Source organism: Oryctolagus cuniculus, chromosome 13 (assembly GCF_051225735.1).
Source record: "Oryctolagus cuniculus isolate XC-2025 breed Fujian yellow rabbit chromosome 13, ASM5122573v1, whole genome shotgun sequence".
Lineage (NCBI taxonomy): Eukaryota > Metazoa > Chordata > Mammalia > Lagomorpha > Leporidae > Oryctolagus > Oryctolagus cuniculus.
Window position 1 is genome coordinate 97,103,867 of NC_142879.1, and position 19,357 is coordinate 97,123,223.

General features: G+C 39.5%; 1 protein-coding gene across 11 annotated transcripts in view; it reads right to left on the reverse strand.

Moving 5' to 3' along the window:
- Positions 1 to 9,586: 9,586 nt before the first annotated feature.
- Positions 9,587 to 19,357, reverse strand: part of WDR37 (WD repeat domain 37) — an 80,951-nt gene continuing 71,180 nt past the window's right edge. For all 11 annotated transcript variants that reach the window (XR_016219168.1, XR_016219171.1, XR_016219167.1 and 8 more), the window contains 3 exons: positions 17,093 to 17,227; positions 16,510 to 16,624; positions 9,587 to 12,622 (listed from right to left, as the gene is read on the reverse strand). Coding sequence is in view for 5 of the 11 variants with exons in the window: in XM_089311796.1 (XP_089167922.1) it covers positions 12,491 to 12,622; positions 16,510 to 16,624; positions 17,093 to 17,227 (382 nt within the window). In the remaining 6 variants the exon portion in view is untranslated. The remainder of the gene's footprint in view (positions 12,623 to 16,509; positions 16,625 to 17,092; positions 17,228 to 19,357) is intronic.

The following is a 19,357-nucleotide window of genomic DNA, read 5'->3' on the forward strand; positions in this document are numbered from 1 at the left end:
CAGTGCCAGCACCCCGGGTTCTAGTCCCGGTCGGGGTGCCGGATTCTGTCCTGGTTGCCCCTCTTCCAGGCCGCTCTCTGCTGTGGCTAGGGAGTGCAGTGGAGGATGGCCCAAGTGCTTGGGCCCTGCACCCCATGGGAGATCAGGATAAGTATCTGGCTCCTGCCTTCGGATCAGCGCGGTGCGCCAGCCACAGCACGCTGGCCGCGGCGGCCGTTGGAGGGTGAACCAATGGCAAAGGAAGACCTTTCTCTCTGTATCTCTCTCTCACTGTCCACTCTGCCTGTCAAAAAAAAAAAAGGCAGAGTTACAGAAAGAGAGAGAGAAATCTTCCATTATTTCTCCTACGTGGGTGCAGGGGCCCAGGCACTTGGACCATATTCCACTGCCTCCCCAGGTGCATTAGCAGGGAGCTAACAAACCCTCAAAATTGTGACAAGCAGCCACATGCCCAAACTCAAAGAATGGACTTGGAGACACTTTTAATGATGGTCTTGCAAGATCATTGTCTGGTAGGCACACCCAGCATGGTTACAGAAAGCACATTACTCCCTGGTGCCCAAGCTCCCTCCCCAGTTCCTCCTTGGCTGAGTACTATGGGATTACAACCCTCCCAGACATAGCATAATTTTTATTATTCTAATGTAAGCAAATTACCCCCTCCCTCTCCTGTTCAAGCTCCCGCCTCTAGAAATGGTCTGCTTGTTCCACTAAGCCAATTCTGCCCTGTTTCGACGACATCCGGTTTTTGTGTGTTAAACTGTAGTTACTACATCTGCAAGCTATTATGCAAGCTAGCTACCAGTAATTTTCTACTCAGAGCTAAACATTTTATTATTTAAGAAGGAAGAAAAAGGCTAAAAGTTTCTATTTAAAAATTACTTGCTTACAAATGCCAGTTTAAAACCAACAAGCTCAGGGCTAGTTTTGTGCCATAGAGGGTTAAGCTGCTGCCTGCAACTCTGGCATCCTATTGTGCTGATTCATATCCCAGATGCTCCACTTCTGATCCAGCTCCCTGATAACAGCCTGGGAAAAGCAGTGGAAGATGGACCAGGTGCTTGGGCCCCTGCCACCCACACGGGAGACCCAGATGGAGCTCCTTGGCTTCACCCTGGCCCAGCATGGCATTATGGCCATCAGGGGCATGAAACAGGGGATGGATGAGTCTCTCTCTCTCTCCCTCTCCCTCTCTCTTCTTCTGTGTAACTTTGACTCTCAAATAAATAAATAAATCTAAAAAACTAGCTCAAAGACAGCCTATTGGCATGCAAGAGATAAAGACCAACCAAGGCCCAAACCAGGGAGAGAATAGTCAATGCCAATCTTGAAATGTTGTCTCTCAGAGTCCCCAGTGATCTCTCTCAACCCAGGAGGGCAGCATTACTCCACCCACAACCTCTGGCAATGACTCTCACCCCTTCTCTAAATATTCTACTTTTGCGAATGAACCATACATTTTTACTTCTTATATCATCTAGCTGTTCTTACCTGTTGTTCTACTTTTCTAGCCCTTAACATATAAGTCACAGTTGTTTTAAAAATCACTCTCCAATAATTCCAACATCTCTATCATATCTAAACATGGTCTAATGCTTACTTTGTCTCTTGTTTTTTTCTCGACCTTTAGTACATCATAATTTTTTTTACTGAAAACTGGACACGATGTGTTGATTAAAAGGAATTGAGGTCTTTAGCTTGAGAATTTATATTTACCAAGTTAGGAGTTATGCTTATTAGGGTTAGATTTGTTGTAGGTGTTATGTGAAGCTTCTGTATCCTCTTGTGTTTTATCTCCCTTACTGTCTTGGACTTCCCTGGAAACACCTTTTTTTTTTTTTTTTTTTAGGTTTATTGATTTATTTGAAAGGCAGAATTACAGAGAGACAGAGAGACAGAGAAATCTTACATCCGCTGGTAGATACCCAAATGGATTCAATGACGGGCTGGGCCAGGCCAAAGCCAGGAGCCAGGAGCCAGGAGCTTCTTCCAGGGCTCCCACATGGGTGCAGGGACCCATGCACTTGGGCCATCTTCTGCTGCTTTCCAAGATGCATTAGCAGAGAGCTGGATCAGAAGTGGAATAGCCAGAACTTGAACCAGCACCCATATGGGATGCCGGCACTGCGGGCAGTGGCTTTATCTGCTACGCCAGATCAGCCACCCCCGGAAACACAGTCTGAAGCTGTAACTCTTTCAGCCATGACCTTCTGTAATTACACGCACAGGAGACCCTGGTTGTGGGGACCGGGTGTGTATTCTAAAATCCCACAACTGGGCCCTTCGGGACATTTTGTGAGCCCATGCATTTTGGCTGTGACCTTCCAAAGAGATTCTGAATGTATTTTCCTGGGTAACTGAGAAATCGCCACTCCTCCAAATTAGAAAAGGCTGTGGTCAAGAGTGTTCCCTTACACACCAGACCTCTGCCACAGAGAAAGCTGTGGTTTTATTGAAAGTAGTTACTTCCTCCTCCCAAGCACCCTCATTCTCGTCTTCACCATGGGAAGCGGGAGGTGCTTCTGCAAGTAAAACCCATGAAACTGTGGGCACCTCCAAGTCTAAGCTGCACCTCTAGGAACTGTAACTCTCAAGCCAGTCCACTACATTCAGCCTCCATAAATTCAGCAAAATTAAGTGTCCTAATTTTTTCTGGCTCCAACACCTTCTGCTTCACGTAGGCTGCATTTCTCTGTATCTGCTTGCCTGTTTCTCAAGTTTGGAGACAGTAATTGCCCTGTGACCTCAATTTGTAATAAATCTAATAAAAAATGATCGATTTTCAGCTTTTGACCTTTAATTTTTTTTTTTTTTGATATGAGGAAAAGAGAGGCAACTTTCAAATTCATTACATGTGACATGCTGGGACAAAAACTGGAAGTCTCCTGTAAAACCATTTTGAAAGCTGTATGGCAGATTCTTAAAAAGTTTAAGTGATATACTGGGGCCGGTAGAGCGGCTTAAGCTATACCCACATGGACACCAGTTCGAGACCAAGCTATTGCATTTCCCATCCAGCTCCCGGCTAATGCGCCTAGGAAAGTAACGGAGGATGGCCCAAGTGCTTGTGCCCCTCCACTCATGTGGGAGACCCAGAAGAAGCTCCTCACTCATTGCTTCAGACCAGCCCAGATCCAGCCATTGTAACCATTTGGGAAGTGAACCAGTGAATGGAAGACCTCTCTCCTCTTTCTCTGTCTCTCCCTCTCTCACTGTGGCTTTCAAATAAATAAACATTTTTTTTGAAAAAGTTAAAAATATACCAACTCTATGGTTTGGACATTTCACTCCTAGAAATTTATCCAAGAGAAATGAAAGTAAATATCAACATGAAAGACTTGTACACAAATGTTCATTCCAGTTTTATTTGAAATAGCCAAACACTGGAAACAATTTAAATTTCCGACAGGTCGATGGATTAAACAAATTTAGTATATCCATGTGATGAAATCCTACTTGGCAATAAGAAGTAATACATTGATATATGTTGGGGGATGGCACTGTAGCACAGCAGATTAACGCCCTGGCCTGCAGTGCCAGCATCCCATATGGACACCGGTTCAAGACCCGGCTGCTCCACTTCCAATCCAGCTCTCTGCTATGGCCTGGGAAAGCAGTAGAAGATGGCCCAAGTCCTTGGGCCCCTGCACCCATATGAGAGACCTGGAAGAAGCTCCTGGCTCCTGGCTTCCGACTGACGCAGCTCCAACCGCTGTGTCCAACTGAGGTGTGAACCAGTGGATGGAGGACTGCTCTCTCTCTCTCTCTCTCTCTCTGCCTCTCCTCTCTCTGTTTAACTCTGACTTTCCAATAAAGAAATAAATCTTTAAAAAAATACATTGATATATGCAATAACTAATCTCAAAACAATTTTTCTGAAAGAAGCTAAAACTAAATACTTAAATACTTATCATATATATTACATATGTGTATATTATGTAATTATATTATATGTAATATCATATATGCATATAATATATAATTATAAATATAAAATATATATAATATTAAAATCTATAATTGTAAATATAAAATGTATGTGTTATATATTATATAAATATATAATGTATAATATATATGAATATTATATATAATTACATATTATGTAATATATATATTGTATATAATATTCTAGAAAATGCAAATTAATCTTTAGTGACAGAAAATAGATTAGTAGTTCCCTAAGTGTGAGATAGGGTGGGGAAGGACAATTTGAGGGAGTGAAAATGGGCATGAGTCAACATTTTTGGGTTATTGATACATGCATTACCCTGATTATGGTGATGATTTCATAGGTAAATAAATCACAACTCATCAAATCTTAAATTTTAAATATCTCAGCGTGTTGTCTGTCAACTACACAATAAATCCATTTAAAGACAGAAAATATAAAACTAGCTCCATCTAATGATTGTTTAGAGAATATATACAAGTGAAGACGCTTTTTAAAAGTTTTTACTAATAGAACACTTTAGTATTATTTATTGAATTGCTTCAGGAGCTAGTAGGCATTTGTGTAGCATATACATTTGATGATCTTTTTGCAAATATCCCAGAACTTATCCACCTGTCCAAACAAACATTATTTTCCCAAAACACAAACTGTGAGAATAAAAATTCTATTCCATTATGTAGCCAATGCTCAACACAATTTTTGGACTATCTCCTGGATTTGAAATTATCTTCAGTCCCAGTTTATGAGCAACATAAGAAAACTACTTTTATTGTTTTATGATCACACCTGGTAAATGAAATCCTTATTACATTTCCTACTTTAAAGCTAGGGTTTCTAAAATATATTTGAAAACAGCCCAATTTTGACACAATGTAACAGTCTTTTTACAATTTCCTTAGTGACCATTTTTTAAGAACACTACCTTGAAACAAAATTGGCTTTTTATTTCCTCCTTTGGAGTGTACACATTGACTAAAAGTCAGCCATTTTACAATAATAGAACTACCTGTTTGTAAATGGAAAAGAACGAATATCTGAAGAGAATAAAATATGGCTATGCAACAAAATTTGAAACTAATGCTGTCAAAAATATCATAAATTCTCCCATTTAATCAGCATTCACTTTATCCATCTTTGGCAGAGTACACATCTTCTCTAAGAATTGTTATATTACTCTTTTATAGTATTAGAGGCATTAAAATTTTATAAATTTATGAAGTATGAAAATTGAAACACAAAGACTTATGTTTCCACCATCCAAATCAGTTCTAGTTTCTCTCCAATCCCATCCTCTGCCTCCACAGTCCACCTTCCATTCCCGGCCAGAGAACAGGACACTAAATTTATTAGCTCTATTCCCATATCCGCAAAAACGTGACAATAGATTTTGATAGACAGATAACATTGGTGGGTTTTGCTTGTTTTTACTTTGGGTTGCATTATTTGAAAGGGAGAGTTACAGACAGGCAGAAGCAGAGAGAGAGAGAGGTCTTCCATCCTCTAGTTCACTCCCCAATTGACTGCAATGGCTGGAGTTGAGCTGATTCAAAGCCTCTTCTGAGTCTCCAACGCGGGTGCAGGGCCCAAGGACTTGGGCCATCTTCTACTGCTTTCCCAGGCCATAGCAGAGAGCTGGATTGGAAGTGGAGCACCTGGGACTCAAACCAGTGCCCATACGGGATGCTGGCATTGCAGGCGGCGGCTTTAACCGCTATGCCACAGCGCTGGTCCTCCTTAATGCCTTTTTTATTCAATATTATGTTCTTAAGATCAAGAACTGGATGTCATGGTGTGTGGTTCTCTGATATTTACTGCCATGTAGTATATTTCCCTGTGTAGATACACCACAGTTTACTTGGGACACTGAAGGGTATTTGGGTTGCTTCTAGTTTGGTTCTATAACCTTGCATATGCCTTCTAGTGTATATGTGGAAGAGGTTCCTTAAGGACAGAGGTAGTCAAACTGGACAGCAGGAGCTTGTTTAAAATGCAGGCTTGTATCCTCTCCCTGGATATTCTCAGTCAAAAGTTCTGAGCCTGAACCTAGCAGTCTCCATTTTAACAAACCCTCAAGATGATTCTCTTAAAAATAATTATTTATTTGAAAAGCAGAGTTACACAGAGGAAGAGCCAGAGAGAGATGAGAGAGAGAGATGAGAGAAAGTCTTCCATCAGCTGATTCATTCCCCAAATGGCTGCAATGGCTGGAGCTGGGCCAATCCAAAGCTAGGAGCTTCCTCCGGGTCTCCCATGCCGGTGCAGGGCTATGTTCTACTGCTTTGCCAGGCCATAGCAGAGAGCTGGATTCCAAGTGGAGCAGCTGGGACTTGAACCGGCACCCATACGGAATGCTGGCACTGCAGGCTATGGCTTTATTCGCTTCGCCACAGCGCCATCCCCTGAAGATGATTGTAATACAAGAGCTCAAGACATAATTCTGTAATAAACACTGTTCAAACATTAGTAATTCCTGGAGTATGAAGTATTCACACATCTAGATCCACAAGATAGTTCTTTTCAAAGTCACTGTATTCTATATTCCAATCAATGGTTTCATTGCCTAAAAACACAAGTTATTCATTCTCTTAATTTTAATGTTTCTCCTTTAACTTTTCCTCTAACAGTTGATGCTGGAATTGGTTTTTGTTTGGTGTATGGTACGGATACAAGTTCAATTTGTTGTTGTTGTTGTTGTTGTTGTTTTGACAGGCAGAGTTAGACAGTGAGAGAGAGAGAGAGAGAAAGGTCTTCCTTCCGTTGGTTCACCCCCCAAATGGCCGCCACGGCCAGCGCACTGCGCCGATCCGAAGCCAGGAGCCAGGTGCTTCTCCTGGTCTTCCATGTGGGTGCAGGGCCCAAGCACTTGGGCCATCCTCCACTGCCTTCCCGGGCCACAGCAGAGAGCTGGCCTGGAAGAGGAGCAACCGGGACAGAATCCGGCGCCCCAACCGGGACTAGAACCTGGGGTGCCAGCGCCACAGGTGAAGGATTAGCCAAGTGAGCCGCGGCGCCGGCCCAAGTTCAGTATTTCACATCATCTGAATAACCAGTAGCCCTAGAACCATTAATCAAACAAGTCATTGTATTAGGTTCTCCAGAGCAAAAGAAACAACTGGATTTCTAGAGATATGAGTAGCCTTCACAAAGTTCATGGAAAATGCCTATTTTTCAAAGGAAAAACACAAAAAAACAAAAAATGCAGATTTCATGTTTTGCACTGAAATAAATTTATATTTTAATTCTACTTTTTATGATTTTTTAAAGAACTCTCTAGAAAGGACATTATGAGGGATTGACACATACAATGATGGGAGCTGAGAAGTGGTTTTTATGTGTTCACCCCTGAAATTTTACTATACATATTTACCAGCCTAAAGACTAATCACGACCTCAGTCCCTCATCAAACAGTACACTGAAGTCCTGAACTCTAATCACACATTTTTTTAACGCAGATGCCTTGGCATTTTTGCCAGTTTTGAAACTGCTTTAAATGACCCTATCTCCTCAGACGTTCCATGAAGAAAGGTGTATCAGTGAACACTGTGCTTGTTTACTCCCAAGTTATGTTTCTTTCACACTCATGTTTGATAATTTTCCTGAGCACACAATTCTAGTAATTTTCTCATCATTGCACTTTGAAGCACCTCATGTTATTTTTTACAGGCAAAAAACACAGTTAGGCTCACTCTTGGAGTCCATTACTTCTGAGCTATCAGAAACTGACCTCCTCAGTTATAATTCCAAAACGTCTGAGGGAGGATGCTGACTGGTCAGTTCGGGTTAGGTGCGAAAACAGATCTCAAATCCATTCCCTTTCTCCATCTTAGCCTGGAAGCCAGCCTTTGGCCTGTATGACTTCATGGCCTCCCTGCTTCTGATCTTCACCCCTCCAGTCCAACTCCACGAGGAAGCCAGTGCCATGTGAAATAAAACCTATGCTGGTCCCCAAGGCCTCCAAATGAGACGGTGCCTGCTCATCACTTCAACCTCATCCTGAGGCATACGCACCCCTCACACTGTGCTCGGTCACAGTTATTTCAGTCTTAAAATATGCCAATGTCTCTCCCGCTGCTCTGGCTTACATATGGCCTACGCTTTGCCTGGAATTGCTCCTGCAATTTCTTAGACACATTTCATCAATCTTTAGGCTTCATGTTTAAACGTCGCCTCCATACAGAAGCCTCTGACCAGACTCTCTAAAGTAGCTCCCTTGTGATTCTCTTATCTTGGAAATCATAATCTTTTCTTGGAAAACTTATCTTACAAATCATCAATGGAAACCCAAGAAACGGTATCACCTATTTCCACACAGAGCTCTTACAGCTCCAAAGATGTATTCAATCTCTTTGTTTTACTCAAGGCTGGCTTAATGAAAGCTGTTTTAATAAAATTACTGTTAAACTACACAAGACTTTCCTCTTACCTCATTTTCAGTTTCTTCTCATTGAATTATGGGCTAAATATTATTACACATGTAACAGCAGAAGTGTTCCCAATTTTTCAAATTAGTTTTAAAAACTCATTAGGAGAATGAAGTAGAAAACCTGTACAGTAAGGGAGCAGACGTCTTAGCAGCATTTTGATGAAATCATAACAATGCAAATATTTTCTTCTTGATTCTTTTTATTTATTTAAAAGACAGAGACAAAGAGGGATTGAGACAGACAAACATCCACTGGTTCACTCCCCAGATGCCTTTGATGGCAGAGGCTGGAGCAGGCGGAAGCCAGGAGCCAGGAACTCCATCTCAGTCTTCCAGGGGGTGGCAGAGACCCAACCACTTGAGCCATCACTGCTGCCTCCCAGGGTGTGCATGAGCAGAAGCTGGACTTGGAAGTGAAGCCAGGACTCGGCCCCAGGCACGCCAGTACGGGATGCAGTCACTGCAAGTGGCATCCTACCCACTACACCCAACATCCAACCTGCTTCTTGATTTCTGTTATTAGTGTATCATGTACATTCACGTTAACTGGGGGTGTAATCATAAAATTTAGACAAGAATCACATGCCATCTGAAAAGTAAAGTAAGAAAAAGTGACGTGATTTCTCCCTCGAATCTGAATGTACTCGGAAAGCCCATGTAATGCAGGCAGTGAGTCTCACAGTCTGAATCAGGAGCCCCTGACAAGCACAGAAATGCCCTGTAGTACTACAACACCACCTCAGGTGTCCATAACAAAGAAAACACTTCACTCGGCAGGATCAGAATGTAACAAAGTAAACAGAGTCACTGCCAACCTTGACTTGCATTCTCCCACAGAAAACCGCCACTGTTTTCTAACACTCACATAGTGCAAGCTTTTGGTTAAGTTCTCAAAGTGTCATAAAATATAAAAAGTTCATTTGAAAGTTTAAGAAAAATTACAGTTACAGAAGGTTTTGGGGTTGTGATGGGGCGAAAGCAGCATAATTCTGCATTGCTTGATTTTCGCATTAGAGAGAAACAGGAACTATAACACAATTGATGATAAGTCTAAAATTAAATTATTTTAAATGAACAATATTATAATTAATTTGTTCAATTTCTAGGTTATTGTAATGTTTATAACCACTAAGAATATCTCACTAAAGCAAAACATGAAAAAAAAAAGTAAAAACAATAAAAGACTCTCAATAACATAAAACTCTTGTAAGAGTAATTATAGAACATGGAAGTTTTAATGAATTTCATATTGCAATGAAGACACTGAACACTTAAAAACAATTACATCAATACAACAATACAAAAACAACTGATTCCACATAACACTTACAAATGCATACTTTTTACTCCAAAAAAAAAAAAACTTGTTTTCACAGGTTTAAGTAACAAATGATTTACACAGAATTCTTCAGATTTCAAAATATGTACAGACATTCTGACTCTACATAAACTGATGTGCAGTGGTTGAGAAAAGTGTTGCTTTGTTCAACAACATATCTCTTATGAAATCTTTATCAATACACATTATTTAGTAACTACACATTTTCCTTCCATTATTAAATGAAATTCTGGACACGTCAGTATATAGGACAAAACCGTTCCCATTTCCAAATACTGCTTCAAATGAGATCACTTGAGACTGATAACATGATTTAATTTTAGCCATACATACACACACATGCGCACGCACACATATATACTTTCCCCAATCTTATGGTCCCAGCAGCAGTGGATGAAATCATGTTAGAAGATGACACAGTAGTTAACAGTAAGTCATATCCTGCTCCTGAGAACTCTGCTCAAGCACCATTAGGGTCTTCTGCCCTCTTGTGGAAATGAGTGAAAGAGCCTCATTTCTGGTGTCAGAGGCTGGTCCCTCCAGTTAGCGAGAAGGTGAGCAGCTACTGGCAGTGAAGGTCACTAGTCTGCCATACAACTAAACGGCCATCATGAATGAATGCTTTAAGAGCTTCAAAACTGTTTATTCTGGCAGATAACTGGTTCATAAGTTTGATTTAGCTATCTGTATACATATTTCAACGTTTCTAAAAATCATCCTAAGACATCTAGACTTCAAATTAAAATACAAGGAACCTAAGAACATGGCTTGTGCAGCTCATCACTGGAAGTCATGCTTTTGCATATGCAGTGCAGTGGAGGGGATATGGCAGTCAGATCTCTCACTATAACATAAAACTAGACCACAGCAAATATCTTGATACAGTACTCCATCAAGCAAAAATACACTTAGGATACCAAGAGCTGAAACTTGAAATTCTAATCGACCACAGTGACCAGTCTGACTTCAGTTCTTGAAACAGTGTGATCACGTAAAGATGTCGAACTTAAAATTACAGCAAACCTTTGTAATTTAAAAGTAAAAGTAATCACAAACATTTGCCATTTGTCCTTCATTAGCACCCTCAACTCTCTGTCATTACTGGCTGCTCTTGGGCTCTCCTTTCCAGTCCAGGCGATGTCAGTCATTTCAGAATTTCTGAATGATTCCGATCTGAAGACTCTACCAACAGCTCCTGCAAGACCCTAGTCAAAGGTGCCAATAATGAGGTGTTTCTCATTCTTGGTCAGCTACACCAAAGGATAACCTGAACATCCTACAACCCATATCTTACCAAATGACTACTGACTGGTTACCAGCTGGTTACGCTCCTGAGTCACCACAAAACAGGGGAAAACACAGGAAGGAAACTGGGAAGAAGGGGGAGGAGTCACCATGACAGTTTGAAGTATTATTTTCCCGTGCCTCTCCTGCGATCAGCCTCCAAATGGCCATATTTAACTAATTAAAAATATGAGGGGTTGAAACTGAGATGTCTCTATCAAAACCATAACTCAATAAGAAACATTAACTTACAAATATCAGATGAACAGGAATTTCTAAGAAGGCAAGAATAACAGGCTCACTCACGCAGTTGTAGGATTGGCACTGAGAGGTATCCCATCTACTTAAGACAAAAGCATCTGGTTACTTATGGGACTATTTGTTATAGTTATTACCTTATAAGACTAATTGGAGAACCTTTTACCTTTGGGATACATTTGATATGATTGTCTTTCTTGCCTTCTGAATTGAATTCAGTATTCCAGCTATGAATCAAAAGTGCGGCTAGGCAACAGTGAGACTCCAAAGTTTTCCAAATATTTATTTTTGAGGTAGTACTCATTTGTTTGCATTGTTGGCTCTCAAATACCACCAAGGAAGTGAACCCATTTAGAAATATGCAAACCAAAAATGTAGTAAATAAATAAGATTTTGTTTTCAGGTAGCAAGCCTTCTTATAAAGGTCAAGTCACATTCAGTGGATAAATCATTTGAAACTGCTAAAAACTGTTTATAACCACAGCTATAAACTAAAGTGCTTTAAATCTTGCTTAATATCTAAAATTGGTGATTAGAATCGTTGTATTTTAGAATTTGTTAGTATGAGACCTCAGGAGATTGAAATGATTTTCTATAAAAAGAGCAGAAACTTTTTCTTTTCAAAAGAAACTCTCAGAATGTTGCAAACTCAACATTCTGTGCTATTTTTTTAACTGCTAATATCCAAGTTATTTCTACAGAATGTAATGGAAATTAGAGTTAAAACTGAATTACACATAGCACATGCTAAAACTTCACACAGAAGTAGACATGAAATCTTTGATCATTCCTGCCACTCATTAGCCAATGCAAATGTAGCTCTGCAATCCTCCCAGTAAAAGGTAGATATGTATAATTATTCCAGAAAATGCAACAGACTGCTTATGCCTCATAATAAGTACATAGGTTCACATTTAACTTACACAAACATAATGCCCTACTGTTCATCTGTCAAATGTCAACAACTCACAAGGATTTATCTGCTACATGGGAGGTGAGTTTCACTTCTACTGACCAGAGGATGCCAATATATACACACAAGACAAAAATAAAAATATGACCACTCATTTTTCTGTACATGTCATGCAAGCTGGCACAATGTGAGAAGAACATATAAAAAACACCCTTCCCAGGGTCAAACTCTCACAAAAATGGCTGATTAATATGCAGAAAAGCCTGCATGAGTCAAAGGTCCATGGCAAACCATGAAACTAAGAAATATCAGAAACCTTATTTTTCTTGTAATAATGCAGGGATGTTGATGTTCCAGCCAATGGCTTGCCTATCAAACCCACAGGTGAATAGATTGCATATGGGGTGATCTTCACTCCACGCTGAGCAGCACACCATTCTTCTGTGGCCCTGTGAACGAACAAACCAAAATGGGTACATTATTCCTAAAACCTAAGATTTCTAAAACCTCAGCCAAATTGACAACTATACCACTCAAAACAATTAAAAAAAAAAAAAAAAAAAACTAACAGCAGCAGTAGTCCAAGTGAGCCCAAAACACCAAGCACAGCAATGGGCCTTCAGTGATAAACTGGCAAAGTCAGCATGGAATGCGTGAAGTCAGAACAACAGCTGAATGACTGGATTTAGTGGAACTAGCATCAAGAGCACGATGATTCTTCCTTTAAAAAAAATGAGTGAGATTATACAATCAGAAAGAAAATAAACAACAAATCTGAAAAAAAAAAATCTGTTATATAAGAGCCCAGAAGATATTTGGAGATAAGTTAAATTAAATTCACTCAAAGACTTCAAATATCATTTTAACAAATAATTAGTTCCGGTAATAAAGGAGCTAGAAAGTACATCTGGTGTCAAAACAAGGATTTTAGAAATGGTCCTTTAGGTGGATTCCTGCCATTCTGGGGGTTCCAATTAAATATAAGAATGTTGAGAAAATTACTACAAAATGTTTGATGTTTATACTATGACAAATTAGCACACAGATATATGCATAAAGAAACAAGCACTTAACATAATGCCTAACTAATACTTAGAAAGTCTGCAAGCAACAGTTTAGAATCTATTTCCATTTCTAAATTCAACTAATGGTTCTAATATATCATAAAATAAAACACAAGAATCATTATTAAGTAAAACTGACATATTTAAGTAAAAGAGACTCAAAGAAGGCACAAAATGTTCCTCTGCAAAGCACTCACAATACATAATGCTATTTACATATTTGGAAAGAGAACTTTAATAGGCCACAAAAATTAAACTGCATTACAAAGGATTACAAAAGTTATCTTCTATTATTTCCTCATTAATTATCAAAAACAAATAAGAAACAATGTATCCACTAACTGGCTGGAGAATCAACCCTTTGGACAAGAACAATGTAAACATAAACTCAAGGCATTCATTGTTAGAAACACTGACATCAGGTATTTAACAAGTGGGTAAGGAAAAACTTTCCCATGGCCAAGAGGCACACAGTGAGAAAGCTGGAAGTGGCACCTCTTGGTTCTGACAAGTCCATCCTTTCACCTCAGCTGGTGCACCCCCGGGGGTTTCCTTGTCTCTGTGCGAACTGTGTCATCACCCACTCAGAGAATCCATGAACACTGGAAAGCCGCTCCAGACCACCTATGGATACTCATGCTATGCACTCCCACCCTGAAGGCTCCAGGACTTCAGCAGCACAGGACCCTGGTCACTATTCTGAAAACCAACATTTCATAAACAACTGTACCTCAGTTGCTCCCAACATTCCACAGACCTCGCTTCCCTAAAACACACTTTTAGAAAATGTTGCTTACACTATCTCCAGAATAAAATAATTTTAAATTAGTCCTTCTACTACTTAAAAGTTCAAATAAGTATTTTCTTCTCTTTTTAGAAATATCAGTCAGCTGAAAGAAGTCAGAGCAATATAAACCAGTGACTTCCAGCAGTGGTTCTGTGACACTGAAACCATATTTATCTGAAGAAGTGTTACAAACTCAAAATGAATTAAGTGTTTTAATTTCAAAACTAAATCTATTCCACATACCATTTAAGCAGGGAATAAACCCAATCACAACAGAATTCTATAATTCCAACAACAGTGAATGTTTATAGCTAATTAAAAATGAAATTGTCTACATGGAATCAGGATCACATGGAACCATTTAGGATTCCCTACCTTCTTGCAGGACAATATTCTCAAAGTAATAAAGTCAAACACAATCTGATAAATTTGTTTCAAAATGCAAACTTCACATGTTGCTGAGCTATTTTATGTAATGCACACAGAGCACATTCAAAGGACAATATTCTACTATGTGCAAGATGCAGTCTATGATACTTAGCAGCATTTTAAAAACGAAGAAGTTCCCCCAGAGAAACAACTGATGGCTTTGTTAGGGGGTTGTGAAGCCTTTCTCTTAATTTCATGAATAATTTTTCTATGATGTGCATTCAAAGAATATAAAGATCAATATTAACTTTGAACTGTATAATTATGAACCATAAAAGAGAATGGCTACAATACCCTTGTATTAAGGATGGACCCTTTTCAGAAAGTCCAAATCACTTAAAGAAAAGGTGGGGGTAGGCCTCTAGCCTAAGTGTTCCGATACTAGTTAAGATGCCTGTGTTCCACATCAGATTACCTGGGTCTGATTTCCAACTCTGGTTCCTGACTCCAGCTTCCTGCTAATGTGTACCCTGGGAAGCATGGTGATGGCTCAAGCAACATAGTTCCTGCCACCCACATGGGTGATCAAGACCGGGTTCCCAGCTGCTAGCTTTGGTCAGGCATTGTATTAGGAAGTGAACGCCCTCAGTATGCCTGACTCTGAAATAATTTCTTTTTAAAATGTAAAGGTGTTGGAATGTTGGTAGCAAATCACCACCTTACTTACACTCTGTCACTGCATTCTTGGCCTACAGTTTTTGAAGTACACATCTAGTGCAGAGCTGGCTCATGGTTCATGAGCTGCACTGCGGCTTTGCGCCGTGAAATGAGACTGGCAACAGCAATACGGAATCAACAGAGGAGCAGCTGGAAGGCAGCAACAGCGGGGAATGCTGTGCAGGCCAGCTACTGATGCTCACAGGCACGAGAATGTGGATGGATGCATGCATGTTGACAGGAGGATCAGAGAATGAATTCATTTTAAAGGAACAGAATAAACTAACTTACTCATCACACAGATATGAAGACACTCAAAAGATTAAAACAAAAGAGAGAGTGATTATGTTGTAGGGCTCAATAAAACACAAAGGTCAGGGGAAATGTTGACAACCACAGAGTTTTTAGCTGTTACTCTTTCAAATAAATCAGTCAATCTTAAAAAAAGAAGGGGGCGGGGTATCTATGACCAACAATGCTCTTGCCTGACAAATCACTTGTCATTTCATACATTTCCAATTTAAAGAAATTCAATCACAAATACCTAAGCCTATGCTTTCCAATAAAGTAACAACACATATGCTAATGAGCTCATCAAATGTGGCTAGCAAAACTGAGGAATTCAATGTCTGATTTCATGTAGTTTTTAACAAAAAAACTGATACATAGAGTACTGGTAAGTCCTAAAGTAATTTGGAACAACCTGGGCATATGAATCTATTTTTTCTTTTTTTTTTTTTTTTTTTTTTTTTTTTTTTTTTGACAGGCAGAGTGGACAGTGAGAGAGAGAGACAGAGAGAAAGGTCTTCCTTTGCCGTTGGTTCACCCTCCAATGGCCGCCGCTGCAGCCGGCGCACCGCGCTGATCCTGGCAGGAGCCAGGAGCCAGGTGCTTTTCCTGGTCTCCCATGGGGTGCAGGGCCCAAGCACCTGGGCCATCCTCCACTGCACTCCCTGGCCATAGCAGAGAGCTGGCCTGGAAGAGGGGCAACCGGGACAGAATCCGGCGCCCCAACCGGGACTAGAACCCGGTGTGCCGGCGCCGCAAGGTGGAGGATTAGCCTATTGAGCCACGGCGCCGGCTATGAATCTATTTTTTCAATTTTTGAACTCTAACAAGGATTTCTAATGACATCCAGAAACCTCGTAAGAAAACAATAATATAAAATATCTCTGATTTTTTTATATTGATTATGTGTTAAACATATTTTTGTAATGTCTGGTTAAATAAAACATTCTTAAAGCTAATTTCTTTCCTTTGTTAATATTATTAGAAAAATTTTAAATTGTAAACATGGCTGCTCTATTTCTTAGACAGCAATAATTTCAGATGCGAAACTCCACATTTCCTAACACGTTTTGTGAGTACGTATTAACAATACACATTAACAGTCCATTACCTGTCGACTACTCCGGGGAAGCCGTGCTAGTCGCACACCCGACATGTCAAACAATCGCACTTGTCTGTTGTCATGGGGGAGAGCTATGATTTTTTGGCCAACACATACATTGATCCTGCAAAGAAGAGATAAAAGTGGGTGTTTATTAAAAAAAAAGTGACAAAATAAATTTTTGAGTATAGATAACGAGGTAGTAGTATGTTCCATATTTATTCACATTTCAAGGTAAACTACATTAGCAAACCCAGGGATTGTCTGCCTTTGGCATTAGAATAGACACTGACTTACTTAAACAGAACTTCACATCCACCCACAAACATGTGCCTGGCCATAAATAGCTCATTCTTATTCGTTTAAGTCTTACTACACCAATCTGGTTTTATGCTGAATAAGCTTTAATTATTTATGAAATACTAAATTTGCATTGCAGGTTCAATAAAATATATTTTCCCAGGAGTCTGAAGCGCTTGTCCCAAGGCTCTACCAATTAAACACTAAATCTATATGAATAATACGCTGCATTACAATGAACCCTTCATGCCAAGTTGAATATGTCTTATGTAAGTGAACTGATTTACTTTACCTGTTGATGGCAGAGTCTGTGCGAATAGTTGCAATGGGGGATCTCATATTTTTTAAATCCCAGACTTTGACTGTGCGGTCATCACTGCCTGAAACAACGTTGTCTCCCACGGTGAACACCGCAGAGGTCACAGTGCTACAAGCAAAGGGGAGAGGTCAAGGCCTCATTGAGAAGGGTACAGGATGCAACAACACATCCTCCCACGCTGTCTGATAATCAACTTTGCTTCCCAAAGAGGCACAGGGGGTGTGGATGGAATGGAGGTTAGGGATATGCAAGCTACAGTTACCTTCTACTCTGCAAACTTCTCCTACTTCTTAAATTCTCCCCATAGATGTACAAAATAAGAACACCTGATTTCTTCTCAGGAGGAAAATACAGCCCATACCACCCTATCTACCACCTCCAGGCAATGAAGCAAAAAGAAGTTACCAGAAAAAACATGAAATGAACAGAACCTCCCAAAATTTCTACATATTTGGGTTTGATGGCAGAGAATTAAAAAAAAAAAAAAAAAACTCCAATTGCAACTCTCAATCTAATCAGAACACAAAAAAGTAGAAAAAAAGCTTACTCTGACAATTCAAAAATGTAAAAGGGCTTCAATGGATATTTCTCTAAAGAAGACATACATATACACACACATATATGTGTGTATGTATAATTATAATGTGTGTACACACACACACACACACACACAAAGATGTTCATCATTGGTCATTAGGAAAATCAAAATCAAAATCAAAATGATACCAGTAATACGCACTAGGATAGCTTTTATCAAGAAACAAACAAAAAAGCAGGAAACAAGTATTGGCAAAGATGTGGGAAGTTAAAGCCCTTGTGCACTCCTGTTGGGACTGGAAAACAATGCAGTCACTGGAAACTAGCGTCAGCAATTGCACTTCTGGGTACATACTCCAAATAACTGAAAGGAGTGATTCAAACAGATGTTCACAGCAGCATTACTGACAACAGACCAAAAGGTGTAAACAGCCATCAGCAGATGGATTTTTTAAAGTGCTGTATACATATAATGCCATATTATTCAGCCATTAAAAAGGAAGGAAATTCTAATATATGCTACATCATGAGTGAAACTTGAAAACACAGAACTGCCCTGAGGTAACGTTCCTGGAATAGATAAATTCAGAGACAGAAAGTAGAATAGAGGTTATTAGGGTCTGGGGGAAAGATGGGAATGGAGAATTACTTAATGGGCATACAGATTCTGTTTGCAATGATAAGAAAGCTCTGGGAACAGCTATGATGGGTACACAACAATGTAAATTTACTTAATGCCACTGAATTATAATCTTAAAAATGACTGAAATGGTCAACTTTGTTATAATATTTAATAATTTTAGAAAAGAATTTGAGAGGAAAACTCAACATTAGAAGCATGCTCTCAGAACCAGCTTTCATAATCCAAGATAATAATAATTTTCTAATTTAAATGTTTTGAAATCTGTCATGTCTTGGGGAGAGGTCTCATGGAAAGAGATGATACCCTATAATTGATGGAGAAATACAAGAATCATGTACTAAAGATCAAAAGTTTTATTAAAACAAGAAGCTAAAGGCTCACGTTATGACATAGCAGGTAAAACCAATGCCTTATGGGCATCAGTTCGAGTTTTGGCTGCTCCACTTCTGATCCAGCTCCCTGCTAATGGCCTGGGAAAAGCAGCAGAGGATTGGGCCCCTGCATCCACATGGGAAACTTGCATAAAGCTCTTGGCTCCTGGCTTTGACCTGGTGCAGCCCTGGCCATTGTGGCTATCTGGGAAGCGAACCATTGTGGCCATCTGGAAAGTGAACCATTGTGGCCATCTGGAAAGTGAACCAGTGGATGGAAGATCTCTGTCTCTTCCTCTAACTCTGACTTTCAAATAAATACATGATTCTTTAGAAAAAAAAAAAAAAAGAAAATTGTTTCATTTGCATTGTTAGTTTATAAACTTTGCATTGTTAGTTCACTGCAGTTAGTTCATAAACTTTGCTCTTGAAATGTAGAAAATGCATTTAAGTGTTAAGTATTAGAAAATCTAATGTTAGAATATATCCAATATTCTAATGGTGAAATTGAATTAAAAATACAAACAAGTGTTCATCACTGAACTCATAATGATAATGTTCAAATAAACCTAATTAAAACTTTAAAATAAAACCATAAGTCTCTACCAGCTAAGTATGGGGGGGGAGGGGAGTGTAGCGGTGCTTATAGCTACTCCTTAAACAAGGATTGCTGGCCTCCCTCTCCAG